This window comes from Neodiprion fabricii, chromosome 1 (assembly GCF_021155785.1).
Source record: "Neodiprion fabricii isolate iyNeoFabr1 chromosome 1, iyNeoFabr1.1, whole genome shotgun sequence".
NCBI classification, from domain to species: domain Eukaryota; kingdom Metazoa; phylum Arthropoda; class Insecta; order Hymenoptera; family Diprionidae; genus Neodiprion; species Neodiprion fabricii.
The window spans coordinates 12,102,956-12,116,296 of NC_060239.1; the positions used below are offsets into that span (position 1 = coordinate 12,102,956).

Here is a 13,341-nt window from a genome sequence, read left to right on the forward strand (position 1 = left end):
ATTTGGTAAATATAACATACTGGTGTAGAGGAATTTTTCCGTATGGTTATTCTCTGGGACATTTTATAGGAATTCGATCACATCCTGAACCTTGGATGTATGTCTTGTATCGAGAAAGTAATTTCATGTGATTTTTTCGACTCTCTAAAACACTCGATTTTTTACGCATTTTTTTAAACTCGTTTTTAATTATCGACATTTCTTCAAACATACGTATTCGTCTATACAATTTAAAAGTCTGAAACAATTTCGAAAAATCCGGCGTCAAGTACACAGGTCTGCAACAAAATCCTCCTTCAAATGAAATATTACAGATATAAAGGTTTTAATTTGCCGAATCTATATATGTTTTCCATTTTTTGCTGTGACGTATAAATTACGTTATATGATTTTTTTTTATTGTACGAAATGCAGAAATCGTTGTGTTTTGTTTTTGCATTTACACTGCTTTCACCTATTTAAATAGTGTCTGTATGTAAGTGCATACAAGAGCATCAAATCTATTGTAATTATATAAAATAATAATAAAGAGAATTAAAAGTTTTTTTTTTTTCAGACCAGTGATATCAAATTTTTTAGACCTAGAGGTAGAGTTGGTTTTAGACTTGGTTTAAAAAAAAAAAAAAAAACTATCCAAAGTTGATTATGCTTTTGTCATTATTTTGAACAAGGATTATGTTTTTAATAGAAATATTCATTTTCACTATTGTGATTCTCTTTTGTTTCATTTACGAAATCATGATTTTCAACCCGTTCGATGGTGAAGTAAAATCAATAACTCTCTGAAAATCAGCAACCAAGACATGTTTCGGTCGCTCACATTGAGATTTTCGTTGGGGTATAAATAATGAACATTATTCATCGTGTTTGTGATAAAAATTATAGCACGGTGCGTGTGAATGAATTCTCTAAATCTTTGACTGCTAAGGATTGAATGATTATCGTCTTCCAATGTATAATATAATTCTGGAACATATTTGCTTACTCTCTGTCAATAATGTATAATCTAAAGAGAAGAATAGTATCTTCACACAGTTTTCAGAACGCCAAATTGAATCGTGTTGAACATTTTAGAGGTTAGGTTAGGTTAGGTTAAGTTAGAGGTTATATCGAGTTAACATAATTGTATTTAACTCTTCTTTCTCTGGCATCTATCTCCACTTTCCACTGCGTGATATGGTGCCACAACTTTAAAGCTAAAACTTTTCCATCTCCGTCTGCTGTACATGCTCTCTGAAATGGTGTAGGAACTTAATTTTTCTACTTCGTGCCAATAGAATCAGCTGCTTTAGAAATGGAGAGAAAACGAAGCTAACTCATTCACACAGGTTAGACGTTCGGAAAAGAAATTCTAAAACAAGAAAAATAGAGGTTGGAAAAAGACATGGCCTGGTATTATAGATATTATTAACACGCGAACGAGACGAACGTGAAACTAGCCCTCAAGCAAGAAACGCGATTACTAATGACCCAATAGATGCAGGTATCAAAAAAGATTATTAAACTGCTTGATGTATCTAAGGTTCAGAAGACTTTGTCAAATAGAAAATTCCTTTTGTAATTTTAATACCTGAGTAAGACGAATAGTACCGGACTTATCGAAACCTAAGCCTCGTGTGTCCAAAGTTTAGACGAGCTACACTGATTGAGACCGAAATCATTGAATGTGTCATTCAGATCTCAATTTGCTTATTTTGTTTTCTGAATATTAATTAGCTGATTAAGACCAAAATTATAAATAAACATACACACACCTTGAACTTCTGAAATTCTTAAATTTTCGGAATTACTCTCTAAAAACTTTGTTTTCGATCCATTCAAGGTCGATCTCATATCTAATTGAGTAAATTCGTTTTATTCCTCATCACCTATGGAGATACAAGAAAAGTATCGGTTTCACTTGCAAACGACTGCTTCTGGTTACAACGAAGTTTTACGTTATTGATCCTCTGTAGTATCCGAAGAACAGGTTTTCAGATATGTCGGTTCGTTTGTCAGGCTGTCAGTTTGTCACCTATCCCAGCAAACTCTAGCGATGAACTTAGGGATTATAACTATAAAAACTGTACCTTGATCAGTCAAAATCGGTCCTACTGTGACGAAAAGTACCGTGAGCAATACTGTTCTGTCGACTTGTTTTTCTTGTTTGTTGACGTACTTCGAAATTTTCAAAACGCTTTAGATTCCGGAAGTGCTCCAAATAACAAATGAAAGTAAATCGGCAACAGGACCAATCTTGGAATGATAAAAACCACAGGTCCAAGAATTTTTTCTCAAAATTTACATTCTGAAGAATTTCAAACTGTTCTTGGGAATAATTCATAGGATGATCGAATGATGAGTCTGATTTTGCAATAACCGGAATGCAAGGCTGAAGGTTTTAGGGTGGGTGGGAATTTTAGGGATTACCGTGCTTGATTAAATAGGGGTGAACAAAGATGAACTGTAAAGAGTTTTGAATGTTCGTGACTCGCTGCATTTACGTAATAGAAAAACAAGCGAATGAATGATTGAATAAATAATTAGAAGAATAAAAATAAAATAGTAATAACAACGAGGACCTTTCGAGAGTGCTAACATAAACCTGAAAAAAATTCAACTAAAGTAGAATCGACGAGATTCAAAGTCGCACGATCTGAAAAAAATATAAGCTATCCAGTAGCAATGTAACGAAATATCGAAATACAGACGCAGATATATCAGCAAGTGGAAAAATATGTAAACGACAAAACGTCTCTGCATTGTTCAATGCATGAATTGTCTGTTTCGCGTACGGAGGTGAAGTCGTTTCTTTCGTATTGACGGAAGAGCTTGAGAACATGGAAATGAATTTTAAGTGAAAAATTGATGTTAGAATGACTTGTAGATAATCAAATATAGCTAATAAAAATGAAAATTGTCTTACAGAACACGTTGAAAAATTCACATCCAAGCACCAAGTCAGCGATCAGTGAAGACGCAGAGGTGCGTTGATCGCAAAAGAAAAAAACATGCAGCTGCAAATCCGCGGACTATTGGCAAACGATCAGTTACCAAAAATTTTGGGTTAGCTTCAATTGCAGTATTTCGTCATGCGTATTAACGGTGAAACATATTGATTCATGGGCAATATCTGACTCGTGCGATTACAACTCTCGCCTTTGCGAATCACGCTGCAAACGTATCACTCATCAGAAATCACCCACTTTCCGCACTTGTTACACAACTTGCGAAGCCTATGGACCGTGCGCAAAGTGCTTTATCTCCAAAAAGTGCGGCGGAATGACGTTGATGTATGCGTGCGACAGAAGCGCTCGATTCTACTTTCGATCGGTTCAATTTTTCAAAAAAACGCGAGTTTTCCAACTCATGTAGCGAGTTAAGGGGGTTAGGGTCAATTTGCAACTTCGAAATATCGACATTTTTTTTTTTTCCTTTTAAATTTCGAAAATACAATGTCCTGAAAGTATTTGCTGTAAATTTCATAAAGATTCGAGGGCAACGTATAGAGATGTTCGATTTCAAATAAGATGGTCTCGAGTAAGTATATAAATAAGAGAACGTGAAGCTGGGTAGGTTAAAACGTGTAGTACAGAATTAGAAACATCCGAGTGAAGTCTCATCGTCTATTCATATCCACCAAAATACGTCTACCGTATCTGAAATCGGACGTCACTTTAAAAATTTTTAAAATACCAAATTCTAAAAGTCGACCCATATTAGTATCATTCTTGCCCGTTGGAGCCCTACAAGTTTTGTACAAAAACTGTTCTTTTAATTTCTGAAATATTCACTTGGGACGATTGAAACCGAGCACCCCGTATATACATTATACATCTATGTTTAAAGTCGGCACTTGTAAATGTGACATGATTCGACGTCCACAACACTGTCAAACGGTAACCGAAAGACTGTGGAAATCGTTCGTCATTTTTTAGAAACCGTGGTTCAGGTACGGTTTTGTCCTGGTGCTTGTTCCGATATTGACATAAATTAATACGTCACGCAATATTCTTGAGTCCTGCTCAGCGCCATCTTGAAAATGAAGAATAGAGATACCGAGGTCACACTCGGACCATAAAAGGAGATGATGTTCGGTAACTGTGCCAGAAAGTCAACGACTCGAAGTCAGCTATACGCTATGCTAATACGGAACGACGATATTCGGGAGGGAAATGCTTTTATCACTAATGAAATAACATCTTGGCAGTTTGTCTGCTTAACGTTTGTTTTGGATTTCCGCTAGGATATTCGATGCTATTTCGAGATTGGTTACATTTTTCCGATGCTCTCTCGTCAACCGTCAATTTCGTGGATGACATTGTAGCTGCCCCTCTAGATCTGCTCCTGAATCTAATTAGACTGTGTTACAAAATGCTAAAATATCCTCACGTAGCTACTCGAGGTTTGTAAGCTGTGCGTGTAAACAGAATTTTATCAGAACTGCGTCTTTGAGTATGATATTCAATAAGACAAGAAACGATAAAAGGCTTTGAAAGGTAGAATAAAACGAAATAAAATCAACCACCGCGTTCTCCTTCCTAGTAGTTAATCATCACCCTACTTTGTTCCGTAATCGTGTTCAATGAATTGCAATGGGCAAAAGAAAAAAGTTTGTCAAGATGGGGGTGACTTTAATAGCTACATAAACGCCACCTCTGAATCGGTGACAGACGGTAGAAACTTTTAATTTCTTTGGTTGAACGATCAGTCGCTCAATTAGGTACAGCTAGAAAATTCTTTCCACATACATTATATATTATAGATATCGTTTTCTTCCGCATTACCGATTATAAACGACTAACGAATGAGAGGAAATAAAATTGGCCAAGGAATAAGAGACACGTGCTGTACCCAACAAAGGTGAAGAAAGCCATGGATTCGATTTCCGTTCACTCGACAAATGAGTACTCCTATCCCCTCGTCCAATCCACGCGGATTTTGTCTCCACCTCAGTTTCACCCACTCCATCTTCTTTTCTTCTTTCCTCCTTAGGCTCCCTTCGCACTTCCTCTTTTCGTCTCTTTTCTAGGGGTGGATTTCTCAGCCACTTCCAAGCTCGGCGAAACTTTCGGCTTCTGTATTAGCAACCTATTACGCTTCGACATTTCTTCGCCACCTTCCTTATTGATCGAGTCCTTTTGTTCTACTTGAAAAGTATCAGGACGCTTGTTAACTAAGATCTCGATAAAGCACGAAGAACATACGACAGAGAAGATGAATTATTCAAGTGGTTTTTATACCGTTCCATTTTACATTCACTGCACCGCACTGAAGTATTTTTGAGTTGCGTTTTATACTTACCTGCTACCCGCTCACTATGTATGGAAACCGTATATTGCTTCATCGGAATTCGTTTTCTTGAGGAATATTTGTTCTATTCACTCGATGAATCTAGATTCTATCCATTTTCTTGGCAGTCTACCAGCTCAACCCCGACAAACTCTGTCCCGTCCTAAAGACTTCTTCAGAGAGCCGTTCGACTTGATATCTCTTTTAAAATTCAAAGCTTACATCACTTTCGCAGAGTGCAGCAGCGATCGCTTTACAGTACCGTACATGAAACTAGAAGGTTGGAGAAAGGAAGAAGAAAACCTCAAAACAAATTTCACCAGTTGAGAATGTTGTTACTGATATCTCAGATCGTCGGAATAGCTTTTCCTCAAAAATATTCCACACGATCTGACTATGAAATTGAGAATCAAAAGCACACCGAAGCTTTTAAGACTTCGTATAAAAGGTCGATAAAATTTCCATCGCTAGAAACTGCACTTTACTCCCAAAGGATTTTTCACCCTTGATATATGGAATAGAAAATTGCATTCACACTTCTATCAACGAGCCGAAGACGTTTGGGGATTTGCCGTGAACAAAACTATACGTCAAGGGTAGCCCAAAAATGTGGTACAGTATACTCGACGAGTAAACTCGATTCATGTTTGAATTTCTTTTTCAGAAAGCCAACGTCGGTTGTTCTTGATGGTGATTCCAGTTTCCTATGCAAACGGTGATTTTTTCTGACCTTCCAAAAGGATGACCCGACCTTATAATCTTGGATTCATATTTGACTTCAAGAGAAGTCGGCCGAAGAAAAATACAGAAATCTACAGACTCGCAATCAGTGGAACAATGTGTGACATTCAAACATCGCCAAGAGAGCAATTGATCTCTTCGAGTCACCTCGAAGAGCAGGTATAATTAAAGTTTACGGATCAAAGTAAAGTCCTTGTTTCTGCCATACATTATTTATGCCATGTTATTAGTTATTTAGTTTGATATGAGTGCAAAATACATTTGGAATTGTAAGAGTGCACGTACAATCACACAAGGGCCAATTTATCTATCTGAACTAACCAAGGGTATTTCAGAAAGCGTTGGGGTGGAAAAAACGGTCCAAGGATGAGAAGCGCTGAATCATTCGTTTCTCAAATAATTTATCAGTGATTTTGTATGGCTTCAGAAACAAAGGATTTCATGGAATTCCGATAAGCCATTATTGCGATCTACAATATATTGGAAACGCTACAGCAGGCAAAGTTTCATTTGTCTCAACCTTCAGGGAAATGGTACAATATTCAATTCGGATTGGCTGTGTGAATTAAAGACACTCGGTAGCGGTATAAAAGAAAAAAAAAAAACAACGAAAATACCAACTTTTGGAAAGCGGAAACGGTGTGAATTTCATATTGACGATCTACATCATCACTAACAGATTGAAGCACCGTCAGGGAGTTCAGTAATCCTTGAGTCGCCAATTACTGAGAGTCAAAGATAAATAATTCGCAGCTAGAAATCGTCTCTATTAAAATCCATCTGAAATTCAGCCTAAATTGAATGGTATCCGAACAACTCACTCTGCAAAATTGAATTCAAGATCGCCAATTGGCTATGTTTCCAAGTTATTAATCCGCAGCCGGCGATTGGCCACTTCCAAGAACCGTTTGCAGTCCACCGTGAAAGCTGCCTTAGCCTTCAGCGACAGTGGAAGAGCCAATAATTATTAATTACCAGGAATTATATCGAACTACGGTTGAATAGCCACCTCCTCGGGCGGTGGTTGCTGGTATTCGCGTAATTACTCACAGCCACGACCGAGATGCGGCGTTTGTTTTTGTCCGTTCCATGGATGTTGTCGTAACTTTAACCGCACGTTTCGTTCGAGTTGAAAATCCCACAATCCTTATTGGTACCTACACACCGTGCATGTACACATATTCCATATTCTACACAAGGCACATCCAGGTATAATTTTAACCGCCAATTTACATGTTTTACGGTGCACGTTACACATAATACATATGTCTCTAATTGGCTTTGCTTTCAGGCTTCCCCTACAGCATCGCAATTTTTAACTTTCATTGGATTTCCATGATAACTTTTATTAAAACGATAGGGAGAGTCAGACAAGCTGCAGTTAAACTCTATAATTAAAAAACGGGGATCGAATGTAATTTGTCGTTTACGTCATCGGTGAAAATGTGTTGGAATACTTAACGACTTGTTTCATTCGCATACGGAACGAGTTCAGGGATTTTTATTTTTTCGCACATAGACGTGTAATCGACGTGTAGAAACTTCAAACAGGAGCCATAACTAGCTTTATTACGACACGTGCTGATCGTCAAACGCCTTTTTTGCCTTAACTTGGAAACTTTGGTAGTTTGAATGATTTAATGTTTCGAAACGAATTCACCGTCAAGCAGCATTAACTACAAATTGCAATGTTAAATTCACGAAATCGTAATAGTGAATACCGCCCTTGTTCACAGTTATGCTCGTACCTACCGTAAACACCTATAACAACGAGATAAATTCCGCAAGCAGGTGAATTTTATAACTCATGTACCCTCAGAAAACCGGATTGAACCTACGGCCATTGATTAAAACATGATCACACAAGTTTCACCCTAAAGCTGTATGTCGGTATATGTTACTACTCGTTAGGCGAAGCGATGAAACTTTGTTGAATAGGGGAAAAGTTGGATAACTGTAAAAAAAATTCCATAATTTCAGGTGACATGTTGAAAGTTTCCCTTTTCAACATTCAATACTCAAATTATGTCAATCATTTCGCCAAATCATTTCGCTCTAATCATTTTGTACTAGATCACGTCCCCTCAAAATAGTAATTCCATTTCTAGCATATAGGATTGCAGATGTACATAATTATTTCAATAATTCTCGATCAATTCCACATCGCACCGGCCTATCAATTAGGCAGTAATTATAACAAGATACTCGATGCTGCGAAGGTGCGTTAATTCAGAGGTTGTAATGTCCACAGAAATGGTTCATAATTCTGACTTCAAGGGCTATTTTCCACAATTCCATTCCTCAGCTTCGATAATTAGGTAAGTGTGCGCGTAAAACAGTCGTTATTGCGTTCGGTGCAATAGCACGATAAACTCGGCCCATGGAAACGACGGCTTACCGTTTATTATTAGTAATTTAAAAGTTAGTAGCTCGTTAAATCGTAACGCTTTGTGGTTTTAATTGCTCAATTTGTAGAATTGTGTAACTGAGATACTGCAGAGGGCCTGTTCTTTACCACGCGTACTGAAAATTCTAGTATTTTAAAAAGACAGAACAATACCTTCGATCATGAAGTTTCATTGCTCAGAACTTTTCCGTTACTTTCGCAGAATCAAGATTTAATTTAAAGAAAGTGACTGAAAATTAACCAGTCGAGGACCCAAATGATCCGTCTATACTCTAATTGATCAGGCTAAAAAGGTGATTCGGAGTTTTATATTTTGAATTGTGATTGGAGGTTCTGTTCGATCAAATCTTTGACGCGAGTTTGAAATTCTGAAAAAAAAAAATCTAATAATCTTTCTTTGGCAGACACTTTTTATCTCAGTTCGGAAAGTAAAATAACCGATGCAATACCTCACGATATACTTCTACGATCCTCGTAGTGAACGTACTTTTTATAAAGTCAATGTATGAAAAGAAACAAAAATACGACGAACACGACGACTAGATGCTTTGGCTTCCACGATTGTCAAAATAAGTGACGTTTTACGCGGTCGGTAAAGAATAACCATAGTATCCTACTTAGCCAGCCAATAAATATTCATAGTGAATGTGCCAGCAACTGAAGAATACATCTTTTGAAATTAAACATTGCTGATAGGAATATTACAGTGTTTTTTTTTTTTCTTTCTATCATCAATTAGCTTCTTGTCAGGATATACCCGTATTTTTACTAGAGATTTTTGTCAGTGTAATGTATTTATACCGAGATGAAAAGGAGGCGACTTTTCAGAAGAAAGTGTAACCACTGAGAAATTTATCAAAGTTGTTAATTTTTCTACGGTAGACGAAAGTGGCCGCGACTTACAATCGGAAATGAAGATAACGTTTCGAAAGTTTTTAACCACTTCAAATTTATCCGATGTACGATTTTTTATCCCGAAGTTCAGTCGTTCCAAACTTTGAAAATCATGTAAACATTGATACGGATCAATGGATTGACATCAAGACTCCACGCATCAAAATTTTATAAACTTTTTCATAATTTCATGTCTAGGTACATAGCGTTTTCGAAAACACTTAGAAGCTCAAGCTCTCGCCATTTTAAATCTATAAGTATTAAAGTTTCGAAAAGATCCACGATTCATCTTCACCGAATGCTTTAAATATGCACATTGTAAGTGAAAAGATTGGAAAGCTTGCAAATTAACGATCCGTTATTCAAAACACGAAATCGAAACAAGTAACCAAACGCTCAAACATTCATATTTGATTTCTATCCGTACGCTTATAATTTCTCTAAGCTATTGAACACATTTTTCTCACGCGTGATGTACGTGTTCACTGATTTAACCAATACCTACACGGAAGAGTTGCTGCCGCGTTCCGTAACTTTTTTATTCTTTCTCTCCCTACCATTAAAATGAAAGTTCTCGCTATATATAGATATATATATATATATCGACGCAATAAGAACAGCGGAGTAAAGTTTGTACGTTGTCATAGAACTGAAAACTTGAGCTGGGGTGCTTATGTATATACATCTATACTTATATCTACCCGAAGAACTTAACGAGATCATGCCTTAAGTTTTATGTCTCATTGTTGTTTCGTTAGACGTGAAAGTTCACGTTCTCATTAACGATAGTACGGGAATCGTGCCTTTTCTTCAACGTTACGTGAATACCCCGAGGCCAGGTCAAGCGTGTGTATTACGTATGTGTATATATATGTGTATATACGTGTATACCATGTACGTGTATCGGCGAAAGCTCTGATCGCGTTCCTCGCTAAATTAGTATTCGTCGAAAGCTCGACTGTTTTGATGGTCAGAAAGGGCGAAGGGTATGGCGAGAAGTAAGGGCACATAAGTATCGAGATATATATATTAAATATATATATATATGTGTGTGTGTGTGTATATATATATATATATATAATACACATAAAGCGTGAATAAAAGAAGAGAGGAGGAAAGAAAGAGGAAAAAATTTGAATCCCACAAAACTCAATTTGCGTAAATTATACCAATTGCAGAGTCGCAAATAAGCTCGTCAGCAGGCGTGAAAGTTTCATTTCTCCTTCTTACGTTATTATTACTGCAACTGATTATTAAAACGACAAGAAGAAACTGAAAAAAAAAAAAATTAAGAACGAATAGAGAGCATCCGACGTTTCGTGAGAATTTCACCAATTATAATTATAACTATATTTTATATACCGATTATATATATAATTATATAGAATAGATTGGCAAAATATGTTCATCTTCTAAGAGTAACGCGGTCACCAGCTGACTGCTGCAGAGGTCTAAAAGCAACCGATAAATAAGACCGTGGTGACTAACCCCTGGTACCTAGATGCTTATACACCTGGTGCACGAAAGCCAGGAAGGTGGTGAATTATGGTCTGGCTCTTGGTCCACGCAAGAAATCCTTGGAACGATGCCGCGAGCTAGGCTGTTGTAGCTAATCTGCGGTATAATTGTATCCAGATACTAATTAGCAGCATCATATTTACTTCCAAGATTGTTGTCTTCGTAGGTCTTGAAATTAACAACGGTGGCGTAGATTAGGTATAGCTTTCTCAAAGGCGAGTCTTTCGACTCAGAATCTTAAGCCACATAATCGGATAAATAATTGATTTTTGAAAGATATCGTAACGCTTTTTGGTGTTACGGAAATACATCGGGTTCGCTGAGCAACAAAGAAGTGACCGACGGGCAAAATCAAAAGGTGGGAAAAGAGGTTTAATAGCGACAAATGTTTTCAGTTTAGAGTTTGAAACAGGACTGGTCTTAGAATAATATTGATTGACGAAGCAACCTCATTCATTTCATAACATATGAGAGCTCTTATGTATTTTTCATCTGTGGTGGCCACTGGATCATTAGCAAGGGGGGCAAAGCGGATGATTTTACCCTGTGTAACAATATTAAGTGAACTGTGATAAGATGGGGATGAGAAATTTCAGGTAAAAGCGAAAAGATGAGTTTGGTGAATTTAGATTGGCCGAATGAAATATTATTTAAGGAGATGCTACAGTTAGTCTTTACCGACAGAGTAAAATATCATGCATTTCGACTATTTCTAAAGCTTCCGTGGTACTGGCACGAAATTGTCGCTCTGGTCAAATTTCGTCCTAGCTGATAGCTTCAGTCAATAAGCGTGAAGGTATCATCAGTTGGCGTAGAAGGGCATTCGAGTTTTCAACGAGTTAATAATCGAGATCTTGCGCCGTACAAAAATAAATGCAAAATACATTACCAAAGCCCCTTTTTTGAACCGAAGAGAAAAGGGTCGAAAAAGGCTGACAAGGGTCACCGGATTAGGTAAGACCTCGTTACGTGTAATGTCAACACCAAGTTCATCGGATTTCATTTACATGCCGTCTCCGAGGGGCTTGCGAAGATGATGCCGCGGGCTCTGGAAGCCGTAGGCGTTTCTACAATGATTAAATGTGCTCCGTGGACTGTGTGAAACCACGGAAGGTATTAAGATTCATGCCGCATTCCACTAGCTCCGAATTCTGAAGCCTTTCAGGTTGAATATCAGCCATAAATCAAGTTACGATTGTTTGCTAGATCGTTGGTGTTATACGTCAATCGAAATTCGCGCTTGACAGAAGTTGAGAGCCAATTGCATTGAAGGATGAATTGCATCATGCTTTTTCAATACAAGAATAAACAGTTTTTCCAAAAACGTTTCGATGATACGTTTTCTTTCGTGTGGACAAGAACGAGACAATTCCTCAAATTCTATGAATAACTCATGATATCATAATAAAAGTGAGACTACAGTGCATGAAAACTGTACTTCCATAGAGGGAATTTTGTTTTATGAAAAAACTAGCGAAGTCTTATTTTTAACTTGCCGTTACTTCAAGATCGTTTATCGTTTCTTGAATTCATTCAGTGATTGTATATGATTCTTGTCTAGTGAAGCAGTGTGAAAAATAAAAATTCCTCCCGATGCGTGTTCAAAAACTTGATGTACCATTCGTTATTTTCTACTGAAACTTAAGTCTACTTAAGTTGTTATCCGGGAGAACGGGCTAATTGCAAAATCCTGTTGGACCCACGAACTAAATTCTTCCGTACGACGTCCCTAAAAAGTATATTCCGTTCTTTATTTTTTGTGAATAAAATCGAGAGGCAAAAGATTAAGAACTTTTAGTATTTTGTTTCGGACTACAAGGTGAGAACGAAATTCAATACACAACACGTAACTTCGGTCAAATCTTATTTTCAAAAATCTACAAACGACGCTCCTAGTCCAGCCCTCGTGATTAATGAAATAGTCGCATGTTTCGTACGCTGAATCAATTGTGAATCTGAAAAACGTAACGTACCTGCAGCTGTCGTAACCAGCACCATGTTCTGAGGATGCTTGTTCACAAGCCGCCGTATCAAGTCGATTTGTTCTAGCGCCAGCTGTACAGAATCCAAGTACTGGGAGGAACAGGGAACGTAGGCAGACCAGAACTGTAATGCATAAAAACAGACAATATTGATTCTGAGAAAACGACGCACAGGTGCGAATTATGGAAAATTGCATAAACGTGCCCGTGCGATGCGGGATAGTGAACTTTCACGTGAAACCACTGATTTAGTCCACATCTTAGACGTAATTAGAAAGCAAGATATCGTTAAAGCACATCGATAGATTTTGACGGCATTGCTACAAAATATAATCAGTATCTTTCTTTCAATGAATACTTTTCGATACAGAATTTTGAATTGTTTTTCATCGATTTTTCGTAAATACCAGTATACACGAGTAACTTTTGCATGTTAAAAATTTTCGTAAAATTATTGAGAATGTTAATTCTTAGACTTTATGAAGTACTTTCGAGATTTAAACTGCATTCAAAAGAGTTCGATAAGCG

The 13,341-nt window shown here is 37.2% G+C and overlaps 1 protein-coding gene across 2 annotated transcripts in view; it reads right to left on the reverse strand.

The window, feature by feature from the left end:
- The window catches only part of LOC124180015 (dipeptidase 1), a 141,339-nt gene that overhangs the window by 88,414 nt on the left and 39,584 nt on the right, over positions 1 to 13,341 (reverse strand). For both annotated transcript variants that reach the window (XM_046564988.1, XM_046564998.1), the window contains one exon: positions 12,805 to 12,937. In XM_046564988.1, the coding sequence (XP_046420944.1) occupies positions 12,805 to 12,937 (133 nt within the window). The remainder of the gene's footprint in view (positions 1 to 12,804; positions 12,938 to 13,341) is intronic.